Genomic DNA, 21,627 nt, shown 5'->3' on the forward strand with positions numbered 1-21,627 from the left:
TTGAGATATGCAATTTACAACTAAAGTAGCTGCTTTTAAAGCAATAATAATTATAAAACAGCCCATGCAACGATAGAGCTTTGGTAAGCAACGCCAATTGCAACACAAGTCGGTGTGCTTTGCAGAACACGTTCTTATAAAGAAGTAGTTGTTAAGGGTACAGTGACCATTCAATACCTATACACTCACGGCTTGTAATTTATGAAACAACTGAGTTTGAACCACCCTTTGAGTTGAGCATAACTACAAACTAATGGGCTGGATGCTCAGCAGATTGGCAGCTGGATAGAAAGCTTTTCAACTCTAGGTCTCTGGTTTAAATGTTGGTTATGAATTTGATTCAGTTGAACTTATTTCAGGTGGCCTTATAAAGTAGACCCAGGATTGAATAGACATGGCAACTGAACAATACTCTTTGTGTTAATAAAAACAAAAGTAGGGCTTTCACGTTACAAATGTTTATAAATGTGTACATTAACATGGGGCATACTTGTAACAACATGGTAGTAACTTGTTGACTACCTGCTCTTGTATGGAAACTACTGGTGGAGTGAGGAAATGGCCAAATACACACGGTAACCATGTTGTCCACAACACTATTGCCATGTGTAAAAACTGCTACCCAGTTATTACAATGTAATTAAATGTCTATACATGTCTGGTAATCCAAAGTGCTAACAACTGTACTGTTTACACTTGGATGCTTACTTATTGTGCCAAATTGGCAGGCCAGTTTAAATCCTTATCTCAGTTATGAAATCAATGAGCATTGTCTTACATAGAATCCAAAATCAACATGGGATCTACAATTTAAACTGTCCAGAAACATTTAAGCACAAACATTCAAATGAAATCTTCACTTGCAGGAAGTCCAAGCTCAGTAAAAGTGTGACAGATATATTGCTGATTTATTATCACTACTTCAGCACCTGCAGATGGCATGCTAAGTTAGAGCAGTTTCTTCTCTTTTACTCTGCTACAGTGTCACAGCCAAAATATTAAATCATTTGGGAATATGATTTTTACAATCTGGAAAATATTTCTGAGGAGAGTATTTTCACTATACCAACATTTAAGGGAATACATTTTCTTCTGTTTACCAATTTAAAATATATTAAACATGTATACTGCACAGTGGATCCAGAAATTATTGGGGCACCTCTGCTGGACTGTGCGGCTTGCGCGTGAGATATTTGTTGCCCTGTTATACCCTGTTCAGACCGCCTGCTGACTAAATATCCTGGGATACCTAAATAGATATTATATTTGTTTTCATTTTTTTTTTTTTTACAATAGTAAATACGGTAAGTATGTTGGGACCAGTCTTGCTTATTTCTTTTGTTTTTTATTAATTTTTTTATTTTTTTTTTAACTCTCGCGCTCATGTAATTTTTGAGCAGTTATGTAAAATGTACTGCATATGTTACATATGACTGAAATAGAATAAAATATGGAAATATAATTTTTACATCCTTAATGTGGGTTCATTTTACAGTTTTAGCAAAAATTATATTGGTCTTTCAGCAAGCTTCAAACGTTGACATGCATAGTTTGTGTTTTTTTTTTCCTTGTTCAAAATGTATAATTTAATTTAAAATATTCCTCTTGTCTGCAGCTTTGTCTTGCTTTTTTTTATTCAGCTTCATTCTTTTTAGCGAGAGAACACTGGAGTACATCATTGTGAATGTCTCCTTTGTTATCCAGAACAGTGCAATCTGCACGTTAAATCTATCAGCTTAATCCGTTAACATGATGGAGACCAGTGCATGTTTAAATTGGTAATAATAACTGCACTGTAAATAACAGCTCCCTGGGGGGGAAGGAGAGGGGGGTCCTGGGAAAGCAGAATGTTTTACTAGACGAGAGACAGGAGTGAACAGCGGATTTGTACTCCATCCCACTGGAGAATCAAACATACCCGGGTCCTGGTGCAGGCCATGCTGCAGCCTCATTTGGCCAGTCCCTGAGACCAAATGTTTCCTACAACCATGATAACAATTTGGCTCTTTTTGTGATTTTTGTGCATTTAGCCAACTTCATTTTCCATTACAGTTGGTTCAATCATTTCCTTTTAGACACTAAAAGAACACCAATGAATCAAATCAATACAGTTTGTGTTTATTATTAGTTTATTTAGCAGACGTCTTTATCCAAGGCGACTTACAGAGACTAGGGTTTGTGAACTATGCATCAGCTGCAGAGTCACTTCCAATTACGTCTCACCCGAAAGACGGAGCACAAGGAGGTTAAGTGACTTGCTCAGGGTCACACAATGAGTCAGTGGCTGAGGTGGGATTTGAACCGGGGACCTCTTGGTTACAAGCCCTTTTCTTTAACCATTGGACCACACAGCCTCCTGTGTGTGTGTGTGTCTCTTCCAGAATCAGGATTTGAGACTTACTTGTCCTTGGCCTTCCAAGTTAGTGTCTTATCGCTGTTGTGTCAGTCCAGTTTGCATGGGAAGTTAAATAGCACTTGAGTCCCAGTACCTTTTACAGTAACACAACCTGCTGCATATGCGTAAAAACTAAGAATTATTAGATCAGTACAGTATTTGTGTGCTATTTTGTGTTCCCAACTGCTGGCAATATTGTGCTGTACTGTAGGTTACTGCTTCCCTGTGACATCTGAAAGTCCATTATCTGTGTGACTTTGACACCCTGCTGAAATGCAGCTTGGTGCAACTGGTCCCCAACTCGGCCACTAAATACTACATGGCTGTGTGGTGCGCTGGGTGAATCATAGTCAGGGGAGTGCCTGGTGTCTTGTAAGCTCAAGTGGACACCTGAAGGGCTGGTCTGTGTCCTGTGACCGGAGGCTGGTAGCTCCCTGACATCCACTCTCGAGCTTGAATTTCAAACATTCTCCATTACAAATGCTGGTGAGCCCAGCTTATCCTGTTTTGTTTTTTTTTGTTGAGGCATAAGGGGGTGAAGTTTAATTTTACTTGGCCAATGAGCCAGAAACTATGATATGATTTAAAATCTAACCAGCAGGTCACACTGGCTTCTTCTGTTTTAAACAGTAATTTTTGTTTTCTGTTAAAGAAATTTTACAGCTGTGGTGTGTAGTAAAAGCATCACATTATGAGATACACAGCCCACTTGTAACAGGTTATGAGGTTCTGTTGAGATGCATTTTCCATATACCCCTGCTCCCCATCATCCTGTATCCTCTAAATCTTTTAGAATATGCCACAGGTTCTCCAGGTTTCAGAGCTGTAAATGAATGAAGAAAGCATATGCCTCACAGCTGCGTTCTTCCTTGTGTCGATTCACACTCCGATGTCCGTGCAGATCTGGATTTCTTATACAGTAGTACAGGGCATGGCTGCCCATATTATCCAAAACCCCAGTATATATTGATGCCGCCATTTAAAATGGGCGCAAAGTACACTTTAGCCAAAGTGCCACCTTGGATTCAGGGTCTGAAGCAGGGTTGGGTCTGATAAGGTTGGTACTTCCATGGGGAAATGTACAAGAAGCATAATGGATTAAAAGAGCCATGCATATAGACATGGAGGTTGCAGGTTTAGTGCTGCAGCAGGTTCAGTAAGTATGGTAGATGAGCAACCAACCAACAGACATCTAAACTTTTAAAATACTTGTCTTAAGAGGATATACCCAGTGGCTGCATAACAAGGTGAAGGAGGGAGGGGGGGTGTGCTACTCTTCCTCTTGATTTTGCTTGAGAGTTGCGAATTAGTAAAGGGTCCAGCTACAGTATAGAATCGAACAATTATTCTGTAGCTGTAAATTATCAAATTGTGGAAAAAAAAAAAAAAAGACGACTGTTGTAGTGGTGGTTGATAATGTCAAAACAGGAATTGGTGAGACTTTGGGCAAAACTTACTGTACAAGATCCCTACAATTAGAGAAACATGTAAAGGAAAAGCTAAAACAATGGCAGGAAATGTTTCTTCTGATGTGACGTACTGTACAGCAGCAACAGCTCATAGAAGCTACTCTAGTGCAGTCTCTAGATCGCCAGAGAGCTGTGTATTGACAGAGGAGGATGGTTTGCAATACAGAGTAATGCTGCTTTAGCTATTTAATTCAAATGTGTAATACACAGCTCAAATAAGACCAAGGCAGGCTGCTATGAGACCTCCTTAGATCTTTATTATTAATTACAAATGACTCTTGGCAAGCCGTCTGCTTTCAAGCGAATGAGATCAGTGCTCTACATTTAAAGTGTTTTTCTTTTTTCTTTTTCAGGTCTGTATGAGCTGCTGGCTGCGTTGCCGTCTCAGCTCCAGTCACATGTGGACAGGCAGGAAGACCGGACCTTCCTTCGAGATATGTTTGGTGAAAAAAGTCTCCATTCACTGATGAAGGTAACCCTAATTTCCATCGCCCTCTGAGAACAAACATATGGAAAATGTGTTATGGAGCATCATCTAGTCGGCCTACCAAGCAAAATACCCAGCCTCTCGTTCCCTCCCTCACAAACAACGGCTCGTTATTCCAGTAGCACCACTGATTAGCATTCCTTTGGCTGAAGCTGCTCAAATATATCCAGAAATACGTAGGTGATCACATTTGATAGCTTCTAACTCTGGCAAAGTATTCTAATGATGCAAACACATGCTGTCTGCCCTTGTCTGGTGGCGCTTCAGAAACAGTAGCAGGGAGTGACTTTTGGACAACTTGCTGATTTCAGTTTTTCCATGGCTAAATTTGCTGCTGCTGCTGCTGTTGTTGCAGTGGACAGTGTTTGTGTTCAGAATAGGATGAAGGACCAGATGAAGTGACCAATTTTGGTTAAGTCTTTACTTAAAGCAGTGATTTTCTTATAATTTCACCCTCTTGTAAAAAGCTGACTTTAGGTCATAACGTGCCACTAACTAGGATTACATGAAGAGACCTAAAAATTACAGAATACTTAAAAAGGCTGACAGAGGAGGAAACAAGACATTTTTTTCCCCTCAATGTTTGCATTCCTGGATATGTCGTTAAACCTCCGTTTGTGGTTCTTCCTTAACCTGGTGTCTCGCTGCAATTTAAAATGTTTTTTAGGAACAATTTAACCCTTTCTGACCTTAACCCTCGCATTGCCCAGGCATAACAAATGTGCTCATTTTCTGTCTGAAATGTCTAGGTTAGGTCATGTAGACCATTGCTGTCTTTATTTATTTATCTTGTTTTAAGATAAGAGACAGAATAATTTATCCTGGGCATTGCAGAGGGAAGGATCTGTCTGTTAATATGATAGGGTTAATCAACTTGACACATCCCAAACAAGCAAATTTATTATTGTCAGCAGGATTCAAAACTGTACATTAGAACATGTATTGATTATTTTAATGAAAAGTAGTGTCCACATTCATACCAGTCCAACAATATTTAACCTATTCATAGCAGTCTTACAAGCTTGTGGTTGAATATGTGTTACAAGCAAGATTCGCTACCATTTGGTTTCAAGATTAGTGTCTAGTTACATTTCTTTCTTTTTCTCACACACACCCACACATGGGGCCTCATTCACAAAACTTTATCACAGTTATTCTACCGTATGCCAACATTTTGAATACATTCCGAGATGCATCACTAGTGCTTCTGCTGTTAAGAGGCCTAATATAATGTTGCCCACATTTACGTACCATGTAAAACACGAATCAGGATGCAGTGGAAAGCATTGTGATAGCATTGAAATAACAGCAGATTCAGGTTAGTCATATTGTGTATTGTTTCGGGTTTTTTTTTTTTTTTTTTGCACAGAGCCTATTGATCTCCCATCTGTATGCAATATCTTATTTCATGCTGCAAAAGCTTTCAGAATAAGGGTTAATTTTATTTTTTTTTGTTTCTTATTGGGACGGTACTGGTAAAAGCCTTAAGGAAGCACAAGATGCTGTTGTGTTATATCTCTGGTGTTTGAACCCTGACAGTAAGGACAGTTGGTGAATAAGGCAGTGCTGCAAAATCTATTACCATGGTGATCAGACGGCCCTGGCTGATTTAACATGCCGTTCAGTTTTGTGAATATGCGCCAGTGTGATTTTATGTTTTTCTGCTTTCAATTAGGTTTGTACATGATGTAATATACATTATTACAGAAAAAAGGTTGTAAAACGAATGTATTTTGTTGTTTATTGTGCCAAACATAGGAGTGCGGGTATGTTAAAGCACGAGCTGGCCACAATTGACAGTACCAGACAATAGGCTCGAGCAACATAGCCAATTGGTACACAGCACAGTCCAGCACATGCTGGCAGTTAGGGACCAGGAATCGGAGAGTAAATGAGAGGGAAATACCAGAATTCAGTCGTCAGAAACCACACTCTGCCAGCTGCAGAATGGTTGAGGTAATAAACCAAAAAGTCCTGGATGAAAATCTAAATGGCGCTGGTGTAAGTATGGGAACTAAAAGATACCATTTTTGATCAAAGAATCTAAAAATCTCTGAAATGCCCCACTTTCTTTGAGAAACTGTTGTCAAACAAATTTGGGAAGCTGTCCTTTTTTTAGAGCACAAATACCCCTTTTGTATATATAAAGTAATCCATATGAAGAACGTAGCTTATTTGCAAATTGCAAAAAAAGGAGAGAAACACCAACTGATGTTACAAGACTTGAAATAACTATTTAATTTGTAGCTTCTCTCAAGTTGTTTTTCAGGTTTTGTAGCAAGCGTTTTTCTCCTTTCAGAAAGAATCAAGCTTCTAAAAGGCTTTGTGAATTCCTCCCCCCCCCCCCAGTGTCTTATAAGATATTTATGTTCACTAAAGACTTCAATTTGGTAACTGGTACGGTAAATAGACGGCATTTTATATTTTTTTTAATAGCGTTCGACCTGTTTAACTGTTGTTGGTAACAAAAAATGAATGTAAATATGAAGCTATAGTAACCGTGTCAGTAAATTAATCTTCATTTCAGTTAAAAGGAAACAATTACAGGGTATCAGAGTTCATATAACTTGTGTGGCAGAGTGACAAATGAAGCATGCAGGTATACATGGTTTACATCAGCCTCACACTATAAATAATAAACCAGCTCTCAAATTCCAGAAGCATTTACAAGGCTGTGCAATAGACACATTCAATGCTAATAAAGAGAGTATTGGATTGATCTGACATGCTAAACAGAGAGCCAGTCGTATGGAAGCTGTCAGTGTTCACCTTCCTAATTGTTGAAAAATCCTGTCAGTCCTGCATGCTGCTTGTACTGCTCGTACCACAGGCAGGACCGCTTGACAAGAGAAAGAGTGTCAGACAGCTGCACATAAGCATGTGTAAGACCAGACACAGCAGGAGTATTTGCCATGTTCACTCTATCCCTTTATGTTTTGTCTTGATCTGTTTTGACAAATGCGTACTGTATACAGAAGTATTGAGTCCAAACTGCATGCTGGAGCTGTTGGCAACCTTTCTTCACATTTTTTATAATGCAAGACTATCATGTATAATAACGTAGTAGACCACCATCACAAAATGCTTTACAGAGGTAGGCTGTGAACTGTGCATTATATACAGAGTCACTTACAATAGGACATTGATTTGACATGGAGCACAAGGAGCTTTAGTGACTTGCACAGTGCCTGCTGATTTGCCATTGAACTTTGAAAAAAATGTCTTAGCAACCACCGAAACAAAAGAACTGGGCTTTGACCAGTGAAATAAGAGCTCTTCATAAAACAAAGCTGTAGACAAAGGGATATTGCAGAACAAGACAATTTGTTGGAGTGCAGTGTGACAGACATTATTATTATTATTATTGTTGTTATTATTATTGTTATTATTTATTTCTTAGCAGACGACCTTATCCAGGGCGACTTACAATTCTTACAAGATATCACATTATTTTTACATACAATTACCCATTTATCCAGTTGGGTTTTTACTGGAGCAATCTAGGTAAAGTACCTTGCTCAAGGGTACAGCAGCAGTGTCCCCCATCTGGGATTGAACCCACAACCCTCCTGTCAAGAGTCCAGAGCCCTAACCACTACTCCACACTGCTGCTCTATTACAGTACATTGTTCCAAAAAATATAATTGCATCGTTACAGGATAAATAACAGTTTAACTCCTCTTGCAAGGCCAGCTAAGGTACCCAAGGAGGAGGACTGTGTTTTATAAGAGGAATATCCATTTCAGATAATTTCAGACGTCTTCTGAAATAAATGCAGGTGCCTTAATACAAAGATCACCATTCAAACTCAAACTAGCTAAATCACATCCTGTGTATTTTTATTTTTATTTATTTTTTATTAATTTAGTCGTTGCCAATTAGTTTTTATTATTGAAATGCCCAATTATTTTTTAGGCTCAGCTCACCGCTACCACCCCTGCGCTGACTCGGGAGGGGCGAAGATGAACACACGCTGTCCTCCAAAGCGTGTGCCATCAGCTGCCGCTTCTTTACACGCTGCAGACTCACTGTGCAGCCGCCTCAGAGCTACAGCGTCGGAGGACAACGCAGCTCTGGGCAGCTTACAGGCAAGCCCGCAGGCGCCCGGCCAGACTACAGGGGTCGCTGGTGCGCGGTGAGCCGAGGACACCCTGGCCGACCTAACCCTCCCTCCCCCCGGGCGACGCTCGGCCAATTGAGCGCCGCCCCCTGGGAGCTCCCGTCCACGGTCGGCTGTGGAATTGCCTGGACTCGAACTCGCGACGTCCAGGCTATAGAGCGCATCTTGCACTCTAGCGAGTGCTTTTACTGGATGCGCCACTCAGGAGCCCCCCTATCCTGTGTATTTTTAGACAGTGTTTGTGTTCCATTGCAAAATCCAGTCCCTCTTTTTATATGCGTTGAGTTTTTTTGTATCCGCTTTTCTGTGGAAACCACATTCCTATAACCCCCTTCTCAGGCTTTTTACTGATTGAAACACCAAAAAGAAAGAACACACGCTCACCTTAGCTTCAGCAGACTACTGGGAGAACAGGTCTATATTTTTTGGACATTCTGGTGCTTATTTAGTACCGCTGTCTCTGTTCCTTGTGCAGAACAAATAGAAAAAGCTTATACATTTAAACAAGGTTCTTGCCCAATTTGCATTAATTGCAGTTGCTTTAATAAGGCTATGTTAAGTAAACTTAACTCCACACTTTATGATGTGCCCATCACCAGAATTCAGTATTTTATGCTAATTTGGCCTGTTTTCAAAACGATGTAATATTTTCCATTTATATTTTAAACTTTGGTAGAAGTCCTGTGTGAGTGCTAGACTTCTCTCAACACAGTGTCCTCAAAAGGGACATTGTGTGTGTATTAGTAAGCTTATGAAGTAATGAAGGATTATACTTCATTAATGTTGACCAAAGAGAAAAGTAAATTAATGATGCTTGGAGTCAACAAGTACAACCAAATCCTTCACTAAGCATTCGCGTTATCCAGTGACACTGATAAAACTGCTGCCAGCCGCAACATTGGGGTCGGTGCCCATGCAGTATGCTGCAGACAACCAGCTAGGCAGGAATGAGCTAACAAATGCAGTCATTCATGCTTATATTACAAAAAAAACCTTTCGATAATGTTTGTCATTTTGTGTTGTAATATTATGCTAAAATCTTCAGAGCGTACTTTGGCAGAGTAAGAGAGGATGTCCTTGTAATTTAACATGTTTATTTGAGTTGCTATATACAGTACAGTACCTGGGCTGTGTAAAACTTAAGGCCATAGAATATATATATATATAGAGTACTGTGCAAAAGTTTTAGGCAGGTGTGAAAAATGCTGTAAAGTAAGAATGCTTTCAAAAATAGACATGTTAATAGATTATATTTATCAATTAACTAAATGCAAAGTGAGTGAACAGAAGAAAAATCTAAATCAAATCCATATTTGGTGTGACCACCCTTTGCCTTCAAAACAGCATCAATTCTTCTAGGTACACTTGCACAAAGTCTGGGATTTTGTAGGCATATAGTCAGGTGTATGATTAAACAATTATACCAGACAGGTGCTAATGATCATCAATTCAATATGTAGGTTGAATCACAACCATTAACTGAAACAGAAACAGCTGTGTAGGAGGAATAAAACTGGGTGAGGAACAGCCAAACTCAGCTAACAAGGTGAGGTTGCTGAAGACAGTTTACTGTCAAAAGTCATACACCATGGCAAGACTGAGCACAGCAACAAGACACAAGGTAGTTATACTGCATCAGCAAGGTCTCTCCCAGGCAGAAATTTCAAGGCAGACAGGGGTTTCCAGATGTGCTGTCCAAGCTCTTTTGAAGAAGCACAAAGAAACGGGCAACGTTGAGGACCGTAGACGCAGTGGTCGACCCAAGGAAACTTACTGCAGCAGATGAAAGACACATCATGCTTACTTCCCTTCGCAATCGGAAGATGTCTGGCAGTGCCATCAGCTCAGAATTGGCAGAAAACAGTGGGACCCTGGTACACCCACTTTCTGTCTGGAGAAGTCTGGTCAGAAGTGGCCTTCATGGCAGGTGCTCTGGACTGAGTCAAAATTTGAAATATTTGGCTGTAGCAGAAGGCAGTTTGTTCGCCGAAGGGCTGGAGAGCGGTACACGAATGAGTGTCTGCAGGCAACAGTGAAGCATGGTGGAGGTTCCTTGCAAGTTTGGGGCTGCATTTCTGCAAATGGAGTTGGGGATTTGGTCAGAATTAATGGTCTCCTCAATGCTGAGAAGTACAGGCAGATACTTATCCATCATGCAATACCATCAGGGAGGCATCTGATTGGCCCCAAATTTATTCTGCAGCATGACAACGACCCCAAACATACAGCGAAAGTCATTAAGAACTATCTTCAGCGTAAAGAAGAACAAGGAGTCCTGGAAGTGATGGTATGGCCCCCACAGAGCCCTGATCTCAACATCATCAAGTCTGTCTGGGATTACATGAAGAGAGAGAAGCAACTGAGGGTGCCTAAATCCACAGAAGAACTGTGGTTAGTTCTCCAAGATGTTTGGGCCAACCTAACTGCCGAGTTCCTTCAAAAACTGTGTGCGAGTGTACCTAGAAGAATTGATGCTGTTTTGAAGGCAAAGGGTGGTCACACCAAATATTGATTTGATGTAGATTTTTCTTGTGTTCACTCACTTTGCATTTTGTTAATTGATAAATATAAACTATTAACATGTCTATTTTTGAAAGCATTCTTACTTTACAGCATTTTTTCACTCCTGCCTAAAACTTTTGCACAGTACTCTATATATATATATATATATATATATATATATATATATATATATATATATATATATATATATATATATATATATATATATATATATATATATACATACACACACATATATATATATATATATTTTTTTTCATTTCTTATTTTTCCTTTTCTTCCCTGAAAATATCTGCATCCTCCACTGGTTTGCCTTTTTAATTGCATTACATTTTCTATTCCAGATTTGGCAGCTGACGGGAGTGACTGGCTTTCTTGCAATAGAAGCTTGTCACTGTCTGTTTTGTAATGAGGTGCTCTGGATTAGCAATAGTAATCCAGTCGATGGAGAAATTGGATAGTGCCTAGCAAACCCAGATGGAAGCAATACAGAAAGGTCAAAATAATCTGTCTGGTGGGACATTGAACAGGGCCTCAGTGCTCCCGAGCAGGCCCTCTCAGCACAGTAACACAGTATTGCTCTGTAATCTCCCTTTAGCAACTTCACCAGATGTATGTTAGTTTACTTAAACCCTTGACCCTGTGGACGATTTATACCCACTTTCTTTTCTCTCCTCCGGCACAATACAATGGTGAACTTTTTTTTTTTTCTTTTACTGATGGAATTTTCCGAGCTACCAAACCAGGGCACAGTGCTTGGGACAGTAGTGAATCTTCCCAGGAGTGGCCGTCCTGGAAAAATCTCTCCAAGAGCAAGGCGTAAAATTGTCCAGGAAGTCACAAAGAACCCTAGAAAACATCCAGGGATCTGCAGGCCTCTCTCGCTTCGGCTAAGGTCAGTGTTCATGACTCCTCCATCAGAAAGACACTGGGCAAAAATGGGATTTATGGCAGAGTAGCAAGGTGGAAACCATTGCTCACGAAGAAGAACATGAATGCTTGTCTCAAGTTTGCCAAAAAGCACCTTGATGGTCCTCAAGAGTTGTGGAACAGTGTTCTATGACCAGATGTGTCAAAAGTGGAACTTTTTGGCTGACATGGGCCCCGTTATGTCTGGTAAAAACCAAACACTGCATTCCACAGTAAGAACCTCATACCAACGGTCAAGCATGGTGGTGGTAGTGTCATGGTTTGGGGATGCTTTGCTGCATCAGGACCTGGACGCCTTGCCATCATTGAAGGAACCATGAATTGTGCTCCGTATCAGAGAATTCTACAGGAGAATGTCAGGCCATCCGTCCGTGAGCTGAAGCTGAAGCGCAACTGGGTCATGCAGCAAGACAATGATCCGAAACACACAAGCAAGTCTACATCAGAATGGTTGAAGAACAAGAAATTTAAAGTTTTGGAATGGCCTAGTCAAAGTCCAGACCTAAACCCCATTGAGATGTTGTGGCAGGACCTGATACGAGCAGTTCATGCTCGAAAACCCACAAATGTCACTGAGTTGAAGCAGTTCTGCATGGAGGAGTGGGCCAAAATTCCTCCACGGCGCTGTGAGAGACTAATCAATAACTACAGGAAGTGTTTGGTTGCAGTTATTGCTGCTAAAGGTGGCGTAACCAGTTATTGAGTCTAAGGGGGCGATTACTTTTTCACACGGGGGCAATAGGTGTTGCATAACTTTCTTTAATAAATAAATGAAATATGTATCACATTTTTGTGTTATTTGTTCACTTGGTCCCTTTTATCTAGTATTAGGTTTTGGTTGAAGATCTGATAACATTCAGTGTCAAAAAAATGCAGAAAATCAGACGGGGCAAATTGTTTTTCACGGCACTGTGTGTATATATATATATATATATATATATATATATATATATATATATATAATATATACACACACACACACACACCTAAATAAAACAAGAGACAGTCATCATACTTAAGATATGCTTGACATCAAGTCAAATTTAATTAGTTGGTTTGTTTCAAGAAGACTGTCTTTATTGTAGAATATATATCCCTGATTCCCTTACTTTCAGTGGTTTGTTTGTTTCACACCTAGCACACTGTATTGGTTAAAATCTTCATTTAAAAGTACAGTAGCTTGGTAAAGGCACTCCGCGCAGAGTGCAGGATGTGCCCTATAGCTTGGAGATAGCCAGTTTGAATCCAGGCTATGACACTGCCAACCGTGGCCTGGAGTTCCCTGGGGCGCACAATTGGCCAAGCGCTGCCCGGGCGGGGAGGGTTCAAGTCGGCTGGGGAATCCTTGGCTGGCCGGGCGCCTGCGACCCCCGTGGCTGGCCGGGCGCCTGAAGGCCTGCCTGTGTGCAATTTAGAACTACTGTAGTTCTGTAATGGCTTCACGGCGGGCTTGCAGTGCTAAAAAAAAAAAGCGGATGGCCGACGTCACACGTTTCGGAGGATGCGAGTGCTCGTCTTCATCTCTTCCAAGAGTGCGGGGTTTGCAGCGGTGAGCCGGGCATTCCAAATTGGGAATAAAAGTCAGGGGGTAAAAATAATTGGCAATTCCAAATTTAAAAAAAAAAGTGGAGTGGCTTGATAGAGAACCAGTAAAAATCCATGGTCTAGGGCTGATTTAATAGATAGAGGTATAAAAATGTGATTAGGTATTTGCTCAGAGGTTAAATTGTTTGAATTTAGGAATACAGACCTGTGCTTAAGGGTCAGCGCTGCCAATATTAAAGGTCCCATTGTTTAAAAGAATATCAATTGTTCCAGTGCTCCACATAATTCTAACCTTAACTTCCAAAAGTCCCTCCCCAAGGGCTGATATTACTAGAAAAGAGAGGTCTGTGAATCTAACCGGTAAGACATGTGTCTTTTGTTTATGAATACATAAATAAATGACTTATGCTTTTTTTTTTTTTTTAAATGTTTAACTTATGCACATATATATTATTATATATCAATGAAATGGGTGTTCTTGTAACCCTAAGACGTTTTAGAGACACAGTCACAGATGGCTCTTTTGGTAACCTCGGAAACCATGCTAAAATTCTTTAAATGCCATAGTTACTTCATTAGGAATGTTTGAGTTTTCCTCCTTATAGTAAAATGAGTATTTTAATTCTTTTTTTTTGGCCCTTTGTTAAACTGCTTTCTTCACCTACATGAACTGATGTCATCGTTCTTTAGTCTTTACAAGAAAAGAACAATATCTCGCCAGCTGCTTACCTACTTTTCTCAATCCTTAACAAAACTGTGAAAACACAAATTTAGCAATACCTTAACAGGGAGCAAAATGTCCCAGTGGACTGATGGATTAAAACAGTAAATATGTCATGTGGAAATATTGTTAACGATAGTAATAAAGTTCCCACTGGACACAGAGCAGGTACAGCTTGGTGTTGCTTGGGCTTCTTCTGCTATCCCTCTCGTGTGCCTCAAACCTTCAAAGATTACTGTGTTTGCAGCAATACTTGCATTTGTGACATGTCCACTTGGAAAATAGCCATCCAAACCTTTGCTAACTTCTGGATAAAATAAGCAACCTTCTGTTTAATAAACTTGGCACCGTCAATTTATGACACGACTGTTATTATTAATCTTTCCTAATTCTCGTTTGCATTCTTTAACGTTCACTTTTATGCTTTTACAAACTGGCTCCCTTTGTATTCCAGTGAAGTGTAGTTTTTCCATTTTATTAGTGACCCTGCCAAAAATTCTATCACTGGAGGCCTGAAGAATCTGTGCTATGAGATGTAAAAAGCGCAGTAATGGCTTTTAAATAGATATGCACATTCTTTAACAGACAGTCTATTAGATTTTATCCGGAGCAGTCAATAAAGTATTTAATCTAACTTCCTCCAAGAAGATTCCACAGTAACTAACCAGACACTTTGAAACTAATAAACCAGATGTCATTTGCTGGATTAGATCAAAACAGATCCCACCACCACAGCTTCTTCTAATTTGATCTGATTTGAAACAGTATTTATCATTACCCCTTATAAGAGGGTACTGTGTTTCGCAGCTTGCAGTATTTAAGCCTAATTATAATCCTGACATAACAGAACCTTGTTTGTTAAAGGGTGTATACAGTAGACCCCCATCCCAGCAAGCAGTGCTGCCATGGAGCCCTGTGCAACGCACACGGGGGTCCCCTTAGAATTACTGCATGACTTTACCACATGTTTATTGTCCTGGATATCTGAATTGGACCTCTGTTTTCATCAAAGCCAGTGGCTGTTTAAATTAATAATTTTACCAAGATTAGTTCTGGCATTGTATATGGGCTGTCTGAGTTGGCAGCTTCTCAGTATTCAGAGAATGACAAACATAATGCTTAATGTTTTATATCTAGAGCAGTAAAGACTTAGCGTGGGGATTTGAACACTGTTGCTGCACTCTAGCTTAGCCAGTGTTTCTCAGAAGTTCAGGCTACCTGGAACGCTGTGTTTTTGGCATACAAGAATTACCACACACACACACAAAAAAATACTAAGGTTTAAGTGAATTTGTGTTTGAACATTGACAGTCATAAAGTGAGTAGTGGGGTGGCATGTGTAAAATGATATGTTCCTGTTGTAAATCATTTTGTTCTGGGTGTGTACGTGTGTTATGGATGTGTGTTATTTAATGTGTGAATGTGCACACATTCTAGGTTCTTCATCTCAAGGGGTTTAGCCAGTTAATTTATGGGTATGGTAATTATTTTATTTAAAACACAGGGCCCTGCTGTGAAATGCAAACACACATTTTCTGAGAGCGATAAAACAATTGGAACATTTTATGTTTATGCCATTGTACTCTGCATTTACATTTGTGTTTTATGTGGCTGTTTGTATACATTTATTGAGGAAATGTTTTTAAATATGCACCAGTAATAAACTAAGAAAGGCGATACTTGTGTAGTGAATTCCCTCCATTGCAAGCCTCTGTACGTGCTGCTCATTTTCTCTGTCTGAATCTGTATTTGTAGAAGTCCAATACTTTTTTTAGTTTGTTTGATGTTTAAATGATCAATTGCTTTAATGAGCCAGGGCCCTTGACCACTTTCCACGCGGATGTTTCTTTTGTTAACAGATACCCCAGCTACCCACACTTTCCGTTTGCACTGCACCAGACTCCCCAACCTTCCCTCCACTGGGATATTGAACTTGAAAAAAAAACGATAATATTAAATTGCCTTTCAGATTCATGAGAAGCTCCAGCACTATGAGAAGCAATGCCCATCACCTGTCCTTCACACTGCGGCCTCCTTGGCGAATGATGTAAGTGTCCCTTGCTTTGATCACCCCCCCCGCCAAAAAAAATACAAACAAATTTCTGGTTCACAACCAATGAACACAGTCGGATGAGGGTATGCTTCCTTTTTTAAGTTTTATAATTTATTTTTATTCCAAAAGCAGCTGTCGGTGCTGGCCGTTGACTTTAGTCGACTTTGATTACTTGCTCATTGCAAAAACACTGCATCCAGAGAGCCCTTGTTCAGCTTTAGCAGCTCTGTAATAGAAAATCCAGGGCAGAACTCCACCGGGAGAGCAGGAGTGTCAACCCAGTGGTGTTCTGGGCAACAGAAAGACAAGAGGAATGCAGAAGAAAAATAAAGATGGATGAGGGAACCAGCCCACTGACTGGACAAGAAAAAAAACAAAAGAAATGAGGCATATGAAATAAAAGTGAAAGGGCTCGTCATACAGTGTAATATTGAACTGGAGTGATTTATAGATACTTAAGACTTTCCAAATTGCCTTCATATTCCCTTAAATAAATTATTGAAATAGCCAGCATTGATGAAGTGGTTAATTTCCTGTGACCACAATTTTATTTTGCACCCAGCCCTATCTCCCCCTAAAAAAAAAAAAAGGACTTACTGTCTCCCTGTTATACTCACTGTTCACTATGTGTAAAATTCAGTTGTATTGCATACGCACCTGTATAAACTACAGGACAGTCTCGGTAGGAAGTTGAAAGGCAGAAGTTTAATGATCTGTGGTTGGTTAAAAATCCCAGGGTCTGTTTATTGTAATCAAAGTGCTTAAAAGGATTTCTTCTCTTTTTCATGAAAGTACAATAATATATCATTATAATTAGGCCTGAAACAGAAAAACGCCCTATGAATTTTATACAAGGGCAGCCAGTGTATATTTCAAAGGAAAGTAGATGTTTCCTTTTGAACCTGGGTATGTGGGTTACAGGTACTAGACTTGCGTTCAGGAACCAACAGAAGAGTCACTTCATAAGAGGCGGCTTCAGAGAGAGGTCACTCAACTCCCCAGCCTTTTTGTGTCACAACAAGAGGTTACTGTTTGGCAGGTTATGAGAAATACATGAAAAATACAGCACACATTGAATTGAGTATAAAACTTCAAATTTGGAAACTGATTTTCCAAATTTTGACACTGTGCAGTCTGTGGTGTGCAGCTTGAATTATAGGAGTTTAAAACGAAGTTGCAACACAGAGTGCTCGTCTGTAGATGCAGTATTGCCACAAAGTGGTTCAGGTGAACTTCTCCTAGCCCATCCAGTCCCATCTCCACCCAGCAGGTGTGGCTGTTAGGCCACAGTGTTGAGGATCGTATGACTACGTATTACATTTAATGCATTCCATATGATATTGCTTCCAAATATAAAATGTAGACTGCCATGAGCCTTAACAGGCTGTCATAAGGCAATTCCTGTTGGATAATGTTTCTGTGGTTCTGACTGTGGGGAACTGACATTGGTGCACCTGACAGCTCCTAATGCAGCATATACCTGTATACCCATATATCCTGGCCCCTGTCCGTTCTTAGTGAGGTTAAATGGGAGGGGGGGGCTTGAATCCAATGTATTCAGGCTTGCAGCCCAGTACACTAACCATGTCGGACTATCTATTTCAAATAAACCTCTTCACCATTAGAAGAAAAAAACAAAAACAAACCCATAAAATAAAATGAAGAAGAAATACTAACTTTTGTATTTTTTCACACAGCTCTAACATTTTGAACCAGTTTTTTTTTTTTTTTCACCACCAAAAGCTATCCTAAATTACTTGAACAAGCTGCCAGCGCCTCACTTGTGTAATCAGCCGAGGTTTGATAAACTGGAGAGCGGGTTGCCAGGGAGAGCAGAGTGGGAATCAGCTGTGCCGCTGTGGGCATCAATCAGAGTGTTGTCTACTTGAGGAATGCTGAAAATGGAAAAGTACACAAAGCTAGACTGAGCTGCAGCGATGGGGAGAAGGAAGGTGGATGATTAGGTTTTGAGTCACAGCTGTACCTTTCATTAAACCGGCCGTCTTACCTCAGCAAAGTGTAATTAGTCACCCCCAAATGTAGACTGCAGACAGCGACGGGCAGATGTAATGGCTAGTATGATCATAAATTAAAACACCTTTATTTGGAATCTGGCTTTGTCTTCCCTATAATATGTAAAAGTGCAAGCTGAATCACCCAAACATAAAATACATTATTATTTTTATAATATTAGTTTGACACTTTACTATTTACATTTAACTTTGCCCTAGGCTGCTGTTATTGACATGGGCTAGTAGGTGGCAGCCTGTTCCCTACCGCAAGCCCTTTTTCCTTCCCCTCTCGGAGTGTGAATTTTCTGATATGATTTCAATTTTCACCACCTCCTGCTGAAAACTGCTTTACACAGACGGTGTCAAAGGTTTCGATCCTGTTTTTGTACAAGCTGGTCTTTGCACACAAGCAGCCCCTGAAATGCAGTGCTGGTATTTTCCCTGGTTGTAATAAATCAGAATGTAATCTGGACGTCTCTTTTGCCAGATATGATTACTCTGGTTAGTCTGAGCCTAAAGGCCTGGCTTAAATCGTGTCCATCGAGGGCCAGCAGACAAGAGCCGTGATTGATGGTCTGTTTTTCTTCATGCTGGCTTCTGTTTGAACACACTGTAAAGTAATAATCTTGAACAAGATAGATTCTGTGTTGTCAGTGACGCACTGGGTAAAACAGTGCTCCCGCTAATACTCTTTGTGTTAATTCAATCTCTCTCACAGCTGGCTGAGGAGCTGCAGAGCAAGCCAATGAACAGCGAGACTCAAGAGCTGCTGAAGTTGCTGTCCAGACCTCATGTCAAGGTGAGGAGACCCTCATTGCTGCACATACATTGACAAACACACTGCCATACTAGAGACGACATTCTACACAAAACATGCAAAATCTCTGAAACAAATGGCAGCCCTTTAATGTACTTACTCAGAAGGCTACTTACAGTAAACTGGTAACAGACATTGGGTAGACAATGGCTATGCATCCCTCTTTTCTAATATTATATTTACAATATTCATGTCCAACAAGTCCTATCCTCCGTCTTCTTGCAAGTGATGTGTCCTGCCCTTAACCTTGGTTCATATGAAAAGAATGAAAATGGTGCCACTATTCCTGTAAATCCATTTAATAAATAAATACATAAATGCGCTTCTGAATTGGTTCCCCTAGACTTCTGAATAAATGACACTTATTTTAAAAGGATTTCCCTTGCAGTCAGTAGGATGTGGTTTGTGTACTGTATTAATCTATCATAATAAATATATTAGGCAGCTGTAGTAAATGAGGATTATCCTTGTCGTCTCAGCTTCTTATTGTGATGTCCAGCCAGCGAGGATTAGAAACAGCGGTTTTAAGAGATTGTAGACTACGGGGATCCCGATTACTATTATTATTTGTTTATTTAGCAGACGCCTTTATCCAAGGCGACTTACAGAGACTAGTGTGTGTGAGCTATCCATCAGCTGCAGAGTCACTTACAGCTACATCTCACCCCAAAGACGGAGCACAAGGAGGTTAAGTGACTTGCTCAGGGTCACACAATGAGGTGGTGTAACCGGTTATTGAATTTAAGGGGGCGATTTACTTTTTCACACATATGTATCAGATTTTTGTGTTATTTGTTCACTTAGGGTCCCTTTGATCTAATATTAGGTTTTGGTTGAAGATCTGATAACCATTCAGTGTCAAAAAAATGCAGAAAATCAGACAGGGGGCAAATACTTTTTCACAGCACTGTGTGTGTGTGTGTGTGTGTGTGTAATTATATATATATATATATATATATATATATATATATATATATATATATATATATATATATATATATATATATATATATATTTTTTTTTTTTTTTTAAATAATGAACCCCCTTGCCTGGCAGGTTGTGGAAACTAAAGGTTTGGTTTGCCCTTTCAGTTAGGCTTTGTGCTGCACAACAGCTCTTTCTAAACTAAACACAAATCTGTTTCAAGGTAATGTTGGAAGATTTCATCACCTGTAATCAGTCAATAAGTAATGCATCACATGGTGTAACCCAGTGATGATAGCATTTGATTCAGTGTAGGACCACACAAAAATGGCTGTGTCTCAGTGGAGTTTTTAATCTAAGAGTCAGGCTCATGCATTTAATGTAATTCAGTTTAATTATGCCAACATATTACATTTTGTATGTTGGCTTCTGTTGCATATAATCAGGGCTGAGCTGCAGCCCATTGTGTGAGACCACCCTAAGATGCAATAAACACCAAGCCTCCATGTAGGTGATAATTACAGTTTTTGTACGGATTAATTGTTTTGAACTATTTTCTACTCTTGATCAAAATGGGTTAGTGTTGCACACACCCTTTTGTTGAAGAAGCATTTGTCAGCTTCCTTGAGTTGCATCTCTTCTGTAAAGTGCATCTATACTACCCTAGCAAAAACACCACAGTGGATTATATAGAATACTATAACTTGTGTATACTGCGCACCTTGTGTAGCTCCTAATATTTACAAAAGTGTACACATTCTACTCGGACCACAGTGTTCTTTAATATTGAGGCTGTAGTAGACTACCTGAAAAAGATCCAGGACTATACCGAGTTAGAAAAATATCTAATGTAATCAGGGGAGTAGTTCACTGTAGTAACAAAGTGTTATGGGTTGTTTCACAAGCTGAGGAACTAATCTTGAGCTTGTATGAACGGGGAGAATACAGATTTGTACAAATCTCCCAAGTCTGTACTTTATTAGAACAAAGTTTAATGAATGAGGCTTATTATATTTGAAGTCTGGTGCACATTTAGGGAGATGTACAGTTTGGTACTGAAAAGTCATTTCAACTACAAACCAGATCATACAGTAACAATTATAGCAAAGTGTTGGACAGCATTCAAGCACATTGCTCTGTTCATTTAACTGGTCCCACCTGCAGCCGTCTGGGTACATTCAGATACACCACCTATCCTCTACAGTGCTGGGGGTGCTGACAGTCCGTACAGTTAGCAGTTACTAAATGGCTTCCTAGCGAGCACTCAAATATGTGTGTGTGGCTGCTGGAGAAACAACATTTCAAGATGAAATTTCCCTGGAAGCCGAGAAGAAATACTGAGCCATGATCGTTTTCCTTCAGGGATGTAATGAAATAGGAACATTTAGAAAAATATTTGAATTGAGCAGAGGTTCTCAAACTTTAACTCGTGTTTTACCTTAACATTTTTTTTAATTTTTTTTTTTTTTTAACTTGCCGTCACCCCCCCCATCCCCCCACCCCCCGAAACAAAAAGCAACAGATACAAATCACATTTCAGAAATCAACTTCTCATGCGCATGACTTACTAACGAAGTAAAGTACATATACTGCCCCAGAGTGTCGCTAAAGCGTTATTTCAGATTTTTGAC

At 39.8% G+C, this 21,627-nt stretch overlaps 1 protein-coding gene across 10 annotated transcripts in view; it reads left to right on the forward strand.

Moving 5' to 3' along the window:
* Positions 1–21,627, forward strand: part of LOC117394925 (MAGUK p55 subfamily member 7-like) — a 138,625-nt gene that overhangs the window by 49,206 nt on the left and 67,792 nt on the right. For all 10 annotated transcript variants that reach the window (XM_059019735.1, XM_059019748.1, XM_059019729.1 and 7 more), the window contains 3 exons: positions 4,218–4,336; positions 16,160–16,237; positions 18,974–19,054. In XM_059019735.1, the coding sequence (XP_058875718.1) occupies positions 4,218–4,336; positions 16,160–16,237; positions 18,974–19,054 (278 nt within the window). The remainder of the gene's footprint in view (positions 1–4,217; positions 4,337–16,159; positions 16,238–18,973; positions 19,055–21,627) is intronic.

Source organism: Acipenser ruthenus, chromosome 3, assembly GCF_902713425.1.
Source record: "Acipenser ruthenus chromosome 3, fAciRut3.2 maternal haplotype, whole genome shotgun sequence".
In the NCBI taxonomy this organism is placed as follows: Eukaryota; Metazoa; Chordata; class Actinopteri; order Acipenseriformes; family Acipenseridae; genus Acipenser; species Acipenser ruthenus.